The sequence below is a fragment of the Dermatophagoides pteronyssinus genome, unplaced genomic scaffold, assembly GCF_027571235.1.
Source record: "Dermatophagoides pteronyssinus isolate colony J.1.1.1.1 unplaced genomic scaffold, Derpt_VIB-CSIC_2022.12 sq0011, whole genome shotgun sequence".
Lineage (NCBI taxonomy): Eukaryota > Metazoa > Arthropoda > Arachnida > Sarcoptiformes > Pyroglyphidae > Dermatophagoides > Dermatophagoides pteronyssinus.
Window position 1 is genome coordinate 1,096,855 of NW_027461535.1, and position 12,689 is coordinate 1,109,543.

Sequence of the window (12,689 nt, forward strand, 5' to 3'; positions counted from 1 at the left end):
TAAATACATTAAAAATTCTGTTTTTTTTTAAATCCGCAATATTCTCTAATGCAGGATTCTGTACAGGATTCTGCATTATTCAGCAATGATGATTATGATCCAAATATATAATCAAAACCGACAACAACAACAAAATGAAAAGGAAAATTCCAAAGTCAAGTTTTATTCTGCTGCTGCTGCTATGTTGATGTTTAATTTTACTATTTTGTTTGTTTGTTTGTTTTGTAAAAGATTTGCCTAAATTCTCAAACCAACCAAACCAAAAAACAGCTACAATAAAATGAATATTTTTATTTGACGCATTTGCGCATTTGACGCAACATACGAAACATGCATGCGTTTTTTTTTTTGTTGCCCATTATCCAATTGGAATTGGTATTGTTTTGTTTAGAGGGAAACAAAACCGAAAAAACCCAAAGATATCAAACAACATACACATAGTCTATTATGATGGAAGAATATTCTTTGATTATTCTTTAAGACATTTCAAAAAGGAGAAAAGAGAAGTGTTGATTATTATGATGATGATTATGATGATTATACCACCACCACCACCACCACCATTAACACAACAAAAAAATGACGTAATATAATCAATTGGGTAGAAGTAAAGTAATCATCATTGTTTATTCCAAAATCAAGAATCTTTGTGCGTTTGAAAAGAATGAGAAAGTAAAAATTCTGGTATTCACTAGTTTAGCCTCTCTGATAAAACCCGCACACAGAATCCGATTCTATATGATGATGATGGCTGCAAAAACCAGAACAAAAAACGAATCAACCAGAATAAAATTCTTGATAGATTTTTTTTCTATTCTGTTGTTGCCATCATTACTTTTCACAAACCAAAATTCTTCGTCTTTTTTCTATATAAATTCTTTACTTATAACTGACCATTATTTGGTTCAGAATAATGTAAATGTGATACCAGAAAAACAAAACAGAAAAAACATTTTATCATTTGCATTTTATATTGGAAATATATATAGCGAATTGGAAAAGATGAAAAATAGCCAGTTCTACCACACCACCAAAGTCATTGATTATGTAATTTTCTAGTGAGGGGGAGAGGAAAAACAGAATTTTCAAGACAAAAAATTTCAATGTTAATGTTGTTTGAAAGAAGGAAAGAAAGAAAACAACAACAAACTATTGAAAGAAACAACAACAATTTTCAAATTTGATTTACATTAATCGAATAGATTTTTTTCTTCTTCTTCTTCAATATTTTCATTCTGATGTCTGATGTATTTACCACCACCACCACCACCATCCACCACCCACATCAAACTACACTGAACGGCAAATATTTGTAGCCGACAAAGCCGTTTTTTATGGATGTTGTTTGTTGATGATCTTGTATTATATAGTGGCCAAAATATTGACGGAGAATGTTTGAAGGTGAAATAAAAGTAAAAATAAAAATATTTTTCCATTTCTGTTTAGTTTGCCGACTTGCAAAAGAAAGAAAGAAAGAATAGAAAAAATGCGTCGATTGGATTTTATTTGAAAGTTTTGTTTTTGGCTGGGATCCTTTTTATTATTATTATCATCGAAACTTTTTGCCACTTTTTTTCAAAATGATTATGCGCGCAAAATATGAATTTAAAATTCAAAAAACCGAATCAAAAAAAAGAGAATCGATTTGAACGCCATCTTTTATCCGAGAATCATAACTAAAAGTTGGATTTTTTTTTTGGAAATTTTTAAAATAAATAACATAGACGTCTATTGTTAGAGAATCGAAACAAATTCTTTATATATACAGTGTGTCTGTGTGTCATTCTGCAATAAACGAATAAAGATACATTTTTTTTCCACTGAAAAAGATGCTACCTTCATTATATAGTGGAATTGAAATTGAATTTCCGCATCAATTATTTTCACATCGCATCACACATCACATCACATCATCATAATTATTATTATCAGCTGTGCAAAAAAAGATAATAATTAAAAAGGAAATTAAATTTCATAAATTTGATAATGAGTTTTAGAGCAACCAAAACTGCAGAAAATCGATACGAATAATTTTTTAAAAAACGGACGTTTAAATCTTTGTTCTGTATTTTTGCTTTTTTCAAAATCAAAAGTCAGCAATAATCACAGGACGAAGACAAAAAGAAAACAAACAAAAATTGTAAAAGTTAATGGAATTCAAATCAGAATCTTTGAATTCACAAAAAGAAAAAAAGAAAATCCATTAATCAATAATATTTTCCGAACAACAACAAACAGTGAGAAAAAAACTGATTGAATAAGCAGAAAAAGAAAAATGGAGAAAAGAAAATTCTCAACTTTGTCATCATCATCATCATTTGATGATGATGGTGGTGGTATTTGTTTATCCTTAGATTCTTGTTTAATTTCTTATGAATGAACCAACGAAAGAAACGAACGAAACAACAAAGTATCAAATTAAATGAATATTTCACATCTTGATAATCATTATGATGATGATGATCATCATCATTAAATTCTTTAAGCTAAAAATAAACAGAAAAAAATAATTCCTGTAATGATGGTATTTTGTCTTGCTTCTTGGTTACCAAACAGAATAACCTTACATTCAGCCTTTTAATGATGACGATGATCGTCATTAAAATTAAATCTAGAATCAATTAGAAATTAGAATCGAGAGCAGAATGAGGAAAAAATGAACAATTTCATTGATTCGATTCTTGAAATCGATGAAATTCAGGAATGTTCCCTGGAACAAAAAAAAATTGTGAGAAAATTTTTTTAGTTTCCAGAAAACTTTCTCGATTTTTTTTTCGTTTCGGAAAAAAAATTGACAATGAAAAAGGCTTCTGTTCGATTCTGTAGAATTCAGATTCTGTTGTTTTTTTCCTTTTTTCTTTTTTGGATTCTACGGCAATGACAAGTTGTTCAAAGAAATTATACAGGTGATGATAGTCAAATCATCAAAGTAAATATTTAAACAACAAACAAACGAAAATGAAAATGAAAATGAAAATGAAATAATCAACCAATCGCCTTCATAATGTTGTGCGTAGGCGATTTTTTTTTTTGTTTTGTTTTTCATCGTTTATTATAATTAGGTTTTTTGGTCGAAAAAACATATTAGGATTTTTGTTTGAATCGTCAAAAACTATAGTCGTATGCAAACAAACGCAAGAAGAAAAATATATCGCAGCCATGAAAGTTATGATTCTGAAAATCATTGTTGTTGTTGGTGGTGGTTGCCAACGACAACCACCAGGAGGACAACAACAAAATAAAAAGATCAAAGATGAATCAAAAAAATCAAATAAATAAGATATCCAGAGAAGAAAAAAATAGAGCAGTTAAGAAATTCAAAAGGAAAAAACCACACACACACAAATATTCATTCATTCATTCAAGTCAAATTGAAAAGAATAACTTAAATAAAGAATTTTTTTCAAATCAAAAAAATTCAAATCAAAAATCAAACATAACATTTCCATTTTTCTTGTTTTAGTTTTGTTCTGAACAATTCAACAAAACAAAAACGAATCAAATGATTTTTTTTGGTTGCTGTTTTTGAAATAAATAAATGATGAAAAGGTATCGTCCTTTCTTTCATTTCGCTATCCAAAAGACGATAATCGGATTCATTTCAACTTTCTGAACAAACTGAATTTTCTTTTTCGCAACTAACTTTTGCCAAAAAAGAATCAGAAAAGAAAAGAAAAGAGAAAGAATTTCTACTTACAGCTACCGGTTTGGATAAGAATCTGTGCCATTGTTGGACCACCACTACCACCATTCTTATCATCAACTTTATCATTATTTTGATCAATTGATGACATTTTTTTCAAATCTTTTGGCATCAAATCACGAGATCGATTGTTGTTGTTGTTGTTTGATTGTTGTTGTTGTTGTTGCACTAATTTATCACTATTATTATTCAATTCATTTGATGATAATTTACGTAAAAATAATTTCGATAATGATGATGCTGTTGTTGTTGATGATGATGATGCTGATGCTGCTGTTGTTGTTGTTGTTTTAGATTTTTTCAATATCGATTTCAATTCAGTTGATTGATTTGTTTGTTGTTGTTGTTGTTGTTGTTGATAATCATTGTCAACAATTTGACTAGAATGATTATTGTTATTAATCGATAAATCTTGTTGTTGTTGTTGTTGTTGTTGATCAGATAAATTCTGTGCTGATGATGATAATGATGATGGTAATGCTGGTGATGTTACTGGTGTTGATTGATCAAAACCGGTTAAATCATTTACCGAATAATTATGGCTAGTTTTTGCAGATGCGGATGATGATGCAGAACCTTTATTACGACGAAATAAATTAAAAGGGCTGGATTTTTTCTTCAACGATGATGATGATGATGATTGATGTTGATATTGCAGTTGTTGTTGGTCAGATTCGATAGGTACTGCATTCACAAGTACCACTATATTAATATGTTTTCACATCATTGATTGACGAATAACAAAATGAGAAAGAAGAAAATGAAAGAAAAAAAGTTAATTACTTTAATGAAAAGCAAAAAAAAATGAAAAAAAAGTAAAAAAGTGAATAAATGAAGGATGCTATTGGAATTGGTTTGTGTGAATTCTGTCGTTCGACACACACACACACACACACATATTATTTACCGAACTTTTGAATGATAACAAATTGGCTTTTCGTTGAAGACAAAATTACCCGAAGAACAAAATGATGATGATAACGGATAATGAAAGAAAACGAAAAAAAAAACAAATTCTCAATTCTTGAATTTTGTTTTCTCTTTTTTGGTTGCTTGAAAGAATTTTATTTTTTTTATTCAAAATCAAGATTTTTTTTTCCTGAAATCAGACAACCAAGAAAAAAAAATTGTCAGAATGCTTTTTCTCGGATACAAATCATACGAAAACAAACGAAACAAACGAAAAAACAAAACACATTCATTGAAATGAACAGAGAAAACAAAAAAAACTGATGATGTTTTCAAAAAAATAATTATAGAATCATTTTCGATACTGAACAGAAATATTTTTTATAAAAAAAAACATGATAATTCAACAACAACAACAACAGAAAAAAAACAACATGTAAATCATCAACATCAAGATTTTGTACTAAGAATATCGAAGACGTTGATGATGATGACAACGATTTTATATTTTTTAATCGTTTCAATCGGTGTGTGTATGGTTGTCATATTCTTTCATTATGAACACAGTGGAAAACTCACCGAAAAAGAAATAAATTCTATTTTTAAATTTCAAAAACTGTTGTTGTTGTTGTGGATGATGATATATTTTATTGGCAAAGAATTTTGTTTTTGAAAGATTTAGACACATTATTATCATCATCAAGATCATCGAAAAAAAAACTCTGATGATTATGATGTGAAAATCAAGAATTATTTGTTTTAAACCGAGAAAAATCACAAAAATAATCAAAAAAACAATGAAAAAACCAATAAAAACATCAAATTGATCAGTCGCAAAAAAAATCTGGTAGAAAAATTGATCAAATGAATTGAGAAATTGAGAAAGTTTTAGAGAAAAATTTTTGTTTGAAATGCAAAACCAATATAAAAACAACAAAACAAAAATGTAATGTAATCGAATAGAAACACTACACACACACACACATAACATTTATTTATTGAATTTCAAGAAAAAATCTGTCATTCGATCCATATGATGATGATTGAAAATTGACAGGTAATAAATTATTGATCGTTGTCGTCGTAGACGTCGTTGTCAAAGTTATTATCATCATTTTTTGGGCCCAAAACACAAACAAAATATATATTTTCAATATGACAAAAGAATTTGAAAAAAAATGAAACAAAAAACAGCAAAATGATTCCGGGAGAAATTTTCCGGAAGAAAATATTTGTTGAGAAAAAAAACTTATGGAAATTTTCTTTTGAGAATTGGAAAATTTTCGTAATTTTTTATTTTAAAAAAATGAAAATTATTTAAAATGATGATAAAAAATTGATGAATTAAATTCCCGGGAAATTTCTTTCAAATTCTTTTCGATTTATTTATTTATTCATTGTATATTGATCGATAAAGAATGAAAAAGAAAATTATTGAAACAAGCGGCCGAATGTTGATTCCGAAATATTCACCGAATAGCAAACAAGCAAACAAAGCAAAACAAACCCGGAACCTAAGGCGCTATCGAAGTGTTAACAAAGTTTGTCATCATCATCATCATTGTCAAATTTCATTTTAACAAAAATAAATTCAAATCTGGATGATTCAAATGAATGAATAAAATGAAAAACCCAGAAACACACACACAAAATGAATCGATTCTGAAATGAAATGAATGAAGAATTTGATTATAAAAATATCAAATTCTGATGACTGTCGTCTGCAAAATTATTATGTAAAGGGCATGTGTGTGTGTGTTAAGGCGACACATTTATTTGCGACGGCGAACTAGATGTTTTCAATGTTTTTGTTTCTTGATTCTGTTCCTGTTTTTTATTTGTTTTAGTTATTTTTATTTTTCAATTCCTAGATGAATCTTCAATTTACTGAGAATAAATCAAAGATTTTCAAGGACAAAAAATTTAAATTCAAACCAAGAGAAAAACCGAACAGACAAAACAAAACAAACAGGTAATTTTCGGGAAAAAAGGATGTGAAAAACAACAATGATGATTTCCTTTAAAGAATCCAGAATCAGAATTTTTATTTTCTTGGTTTAAATTTTTTCAATTAAAAACAAAACCAAAAAAGGATTATCGTCATTTTTGTTGAAAAACCAGAAATTTTTAATTGAAAAAAACTAAAAAGAAATGTTTTCCTTTTACCGAATAAGAAAAATCTCTTGCTCGATATTCTTTGGCAAACTAATGAACGAAAAAACGAAAAACAAAACCGAACGACAATAATGAGAAATGATCAAGAAAAACCAATCAACTACCAATAGAGAATTTAAGAACCATTCAGGTAAAAAAAACGAAAACGAGAATACTGGCAATAGCCTTGTGACAGTATTGTCGTCTTCGTTGTTATCATCATATATGAAGAGAGATGTGAATAGAGGAAAATTAATGGGAAAAAAGAAACGAAAAGAAAATGTTTTTTTTGATCGCCAAAATTATATATATGAATGTGTGTGTGTGTATCTAAATATAACTTCTTTTTTTTCGACATTTTCATTCATTTTATGTTCATTATAATAGGAATTGAATGCAAAAAACATACAAACAAAGAGATACAGATAGACAACATAAAATGAATCAACGATTCATCCAGGTGTCGAAAGCAAGAGAGAGAGAGAGAGAGAGAGAGAGAGAGAGAGAGAGAGAGAGAGAGAGAGAGAGAGAGAGAAAACAATCAAACCTTTTGAGCAACAAAAAAAAAACGAACAAATGCAAGAATAAAAATTCTCAATTGCCTGTATCATTTATATATGTTTGAAATGAAATAAACGAAAGAATAATGAAAGAATAATGAAAAAACATCAGGGATTCTTTATTCTGTTTCGGTCAATTTTTTTTGGTTTTGTTTCATTTATTACATTACATTCATTTATTATGGAAAAGTTCAGAATCGTTGAAACAAAAAAACAAAAACTGTATCGAAATCTAAGATTCAAATTTTTCTTCACTTTTTTTCGTTTCATTCAGGTGCATTTTATATTCATATAAATCTATTTATAGCAAAGGAAAAGAATTGAAATTGATGAAAAAAAATGATTTTACTTTTTGGGTATTGAAAAAAACCATTCAACCAATAATAACTGGCAATAACTACCTTTTTTCCCTTACACAAAGATAATCTGGAATACAAAAAATTTAATTGAAAAATTTTTCTATTCATAATTTTTCTATTTTTACTGGGTCACCAAATTCAAAAAAAAAAAAAAAAAAAAAAAAAAAAAAAAAAAAAAAATCCAGGATGGATGCGCAATGCATACCCGGATTAGATGCGCTTGACATGGAAATTGATTCATTGTGGTAGAATATTCTTCACACAGACACAGGTGAGAGAGAGAGAGAAATTATTTAATTAGCCTGAATTTTTTTCCATTTTTTCTAATTAATCTAATCGATTTTTGAATTGCATCTTTGTTTTGGTTTGTGAAGGTTTTTTCATTTGAAAAAAGATCATGATTACATCATTACATCAAAAAAATGCTTACCCTGCTTATTTCAAGTTTTTATTCAAACTCAAAATTGTCAACAATATGAATCAATTGAAAAGTTTTTATCTTTCTTTTCGGGATTTTTGTTTATTTAAACGAAAACGACAAATAACAACTTAACAAAACAAATTCAAATTGACAACAAGAAGAATTTCATTTCTGATTTCAATATTCGTAACAATAATGTTTTGAAAACAGTTTTTTGTTTTGTTTCACAAACAAGGAAAAACATTGGGAAAAAATTTATTAATCAAAGAATCATAGAAATAAAGGTAAATAGATCCAGTGCAAACACACACACTGAAATTAGAAAACAAAAAAACGATAAGAAAAAATTATTCCTGTTAACACTGTGACACCATCATCATCATCATCTTGATCATCTTAATCATTATATTGAACCGGAAAATTAGTTTTTTTTTCGTTTGTTTTGTTTGTTTTCTTTCAATCTCAGCCCAGACAAAAAACAAATAAACGAAACAAACAGCAAAAGTAAAACAGAGAAACAAAACGAAACACAGAGCAAAAATCATCATCAATGTTATTTGATGAACTTAACTGCTGAAAGATGATCATCATCAACATTTACCGTTGTTATTTTTTTTCTCGAGATTTCTCTTTCGTAATAAATTATTCATATTATTGTTTTTTTTCGTTATCTGTTAATTAATCGTCAAAACAATAACGAACAATTTTTTTTCATAAAAACATAAAATTTTGAAAGAAAAAATCAAGGTGATATTGATGTGATGAGAACAAGAGAGAGAGAAAAAATGAAATAAAAATAATGCAGAATCATCATCATCATTCACGAATAATGATTGTTGTGATGAACTGTTACTGATGACTGATCTAGATTTTATGAAATGAAAAAAAAATGACTATTTTATGACAAAAAAAGCAAGAATAAATTCTTCGTTCATATTCAATATTCAATTTTTTCATTTCGCAAAATGAAAATTGAATTGAATTGAATTTGATTAAACATTTTCGAAACATTATTTTCGAAACATGAAAAGAATCTGGTTACAACAAAATGATGAATGAATGAATTTCAATAAAGCAAAATGAAGAAGAATCCTGGCAATAGAAGATTCTGGTTAATTTAAATGGAACAACAACAACAACAACAACAGAAAAAAATCCATTGAACAAAAAATTCATTCAAACCCGAATTTTTTGATTTGATTTGAAAAATTATTCGACCGTAATTTTTAACCGTTGATTTAAAAATTGAAAAAAAAAGTAGTGAATAGCAGAAATGTTTTGAATCCTGGCAATAGAAGATTCTTATGGGAATCAGGATTGGGAAAAAAGAAAAATATCTAGAAATGTAATCACTAGATTGCAGCACAAGTGAAATGTGTAACTTATTTTGATTTTTGTTACATTTTTGTTTTTTAAAGCAAAAAATTGAAATAGATCAGAGATTATCATTGAAGGAAAAAAAATGACTGAAAAGATTCAAGGAAAATCCATTTCCAATCAATCAGTTATCAACTTACCATCGGTATCTTTTTTTTTGTTTGAAAAGTTTTTTAAACGACATTTTTGTTTGTTACGTTTGTTTGTTGTTTGTTGCTGCTGTTATTTATTGGTAAAAAAAAAAATTGATGGTCACCACAAAACACAGAAAAACTGCAAAAAATCAAATTCACTTTAAACCCAGAAAAAAATTAACCAAAATGTAAAAAACAAAATAGAATCCAACAGAAAAATCGAGATCATATGTGTCGAGAGTGTGATATTTTAGTGGTGTAGATCAAAAAAACCACGCACAAACACATAGCCTGATATCATCAATGACGACAACAACAACGACGACGACGACAAATCATTATTTTTGGATGAAATTAAAATTACAGTTTTACAGTAAAATTTTTATTTTATTTTATTTTTGTTTCGCTGTACACATTTTATGATTTTTGGTTTTGGGTTTCAAACAAATTGCGGTTTTCTAGGACACAAACAAACACACACATCACACTGAAAATGAAAAACCACCATAATAATCACCATATAATCATCACCGTTTTCGTTTAATGGAACTATGAAAATAAAAAATTTTTTTACAGTTTTCATTTGCTTTAGTTGGCTGAATGATTAATTGAAGTTTTTCTTTTCTGGTTTTCTAGTTTGGTTGATAGCAGTTAATTTCTGGTTGGTTGATTGATTGTTCACAAATTATGTTCGTTGATTGATTGATTGTTAATTGATTGATTGATGTGTGTGTAGGGATGATATCCGTTTGGCTGATTGATTGATTGATTGATCGATAAATGTTTTGATTGATTGATAAATATTAACGTTTGTTTGCTTGTTTGTTTATTTTCTGGAGAATTTCATAAATAGAAATTTAATACAAAATTAGATTTGATTTTTGGGTTTTTGATTTTTGATGATTTTTTTGGTTCTTTCACGAGGATTCAAAATTCAAAATTGTTTTCCAGAAACAAAGAAACTTTATGTAGAAAATCAATGATGAACATTCGTCGTCGTCGTTGATGATGATGATGATTTTGAGCATCAAAAATCAAACGTAAATCAATAAGTGGATTGAAGAAATTATTTATTCATTTTTCTCTCTTTCCTTCATTTACAATATTGAATTTGTAATTTTTGTTTTCATTTATAAATTTGCCGCTTCGCAATGGATGGATGGATGGATGGTTGATTTTTTTTCTTTCGTTTGTTTGCTGTCTGTCTGTTGAATATATCAATATCAAATCAAACAAAAAAATGAAAATGACAAGATTTGAAAATCAATCAATAATAATGATGATTTGAATCTTTGGCTGTATTAGAGATGATCAAAAAAAAAAATCATTCGATCAATTAATATAAATTCATAATTAAAATATCAATCGATGATGATGATGATGATGATTGACGAAAACATTTGATTTGATATTCGTCATCAATCGTTCTTTTGGCTCGTTTGATATTAGAAAAAATGTCTTACGATTAACCAGGATTATTTTTCTCTCGACAACAACAACAAAATTTCAAATATCTAAATTGAAATTAGAAAAGAAATTGATTAAAAATTTATTATATCAGAGGAAAGTTTTTGATATTTTCTTTGAGAAAAGATTAATGCCACTACAACCACAAACATTACCAACATCATCATAACCACCATATCAATCAACCAACCAACCAACCAGGCAGATTAAAAAATGCAACAATTATCATTATCATTATTAATAATTATCATCATTTGGCATCGTGGCCGCACATCTCTCAATGACACAAACATACACACGTCAACACTATAAAAAAAATCTAAGACACTAAAATTGGATGGTGATAAACGAAAAAGAAAAGAAGAAATCCAAAAAGAGAAACGGATGGTTAAATTAGATACTTGGATAGATAGATAGATCGATGGATTGATGGCAAACAAACAAACAAACAAAATAGTTGATAATCAATAATTATTGATTATCAACTTTTTTTAATCATAATCATCATCATTCTAATCAATCGATTGATCGATCGATCGACATTTCGATTTGTAATGTAATGTTTTCTTTTTTTTTTTCTCAAGTATTTGTGTGTTTTGAGTGTGTATGTATCAATGTGTGCATCAATGTCCAAATGAATCCATGATGATGAATCCATGATTTGGAATAAATTATTTATGATTTTTGTTTTCAATTTCAAATCGTTTGAAGATGAAAAAAAGGGAAATTTTTTTACTTTCATCAAGCGAAATTGATTTGAAACATTGATGCCGAGTGAGAGAGAGAGAGAGAGAGAGAGAGAGAGAGAGAGAGAGAGAGAGAGAGAGAGAGAGAGAGAGAAGGGATTAACAGATAGCAAACAAAAAACGGATAAAGAAATATGAACTATAGTGGAAAAAAAATCATCAAAAATCTGGCATCATTTTGTTTTTGATTTGGAAAAGTAAATAAACAAAGAAGGATCTATTTTTTGGGATTGACAACAGTCAAAAGAAAATTTGTTAGTTTTTTTTCGGGTGAAAATTCTTTGGAAATTCTTAGCACCAAGATCGATCGATTTAGCCAAATCGACAAGGGAAAAAAAGATGCATTTTCAAAAATGAATTTTTTTTACAAACCAGATAATTGACTGCCAGTTGATGAAAACAAATGGTTGGAAAACATGTAAATCATCAAATGATGAAAATTGCTAAATCATTTTTTTTGTTGTTTTCGAAGAAGTTTTTCTCCACTTTTCTTCAAAACAAAACAAAACAAAACAAATCATATGCAATAAACAACAACAACAATAGACATCATCGATGATGATAATGACGAATAATTAAAAAATGAATTGAATTTTGGAATAAAGAAGAAGAAGAAAATTACAAAAAAATTTTTAATTATCACCGACAACAACAACAGCAACAAGTTTTTTTTTGCTTTTCATCACCATCATCATCATTATCATCATTAGATTTCTCTTCATCAACATCTCACATTCTCTCATTCGTTTTTTTTTTGTAAAGAAGTTACACTTGAAAATATTTAAAAATATAAACATGTTCATCATCTTCATTCATTCATCAGTTTAGTTAGTTAGTTAGTTAGTTTGAAAAATGAAAT

At 27.9% G+C, this 12,689-nt stretch overlaps 1 protein-coding gene across 1 annotated transcript in view; it reads right to left on the reverse strand.

Moving 5' to 3' along the window:
* Pka-C1 (Protein kinase, cAMP-dependent, catalytic subunit 1) overlaps nt 1-12,263 on the reverse strand; it is a 34,865-nt gene extending 22,602 nt beyond the window's left edge. The window contains exons 1-2 of the mRNA XM_075821615.1: nt 12,203-12,263; nt 3,698-4,405 (exon numbers count right to left, since the gene is read on the reverse strand). Coding sequence (XP_075677730.1) covers nt 3,698-4,405; nt 12,203-12,257 — 763 coding nt within the window. The 5' untranslated portion in view covers nt 12,258-12,263. The remainder of the gene's footprint in view (nt 1-3,697; nt 4,406-12,202) is intronic.
* Nucleotides 12,264-12,689: the final 426 nt, after the last annotated feature.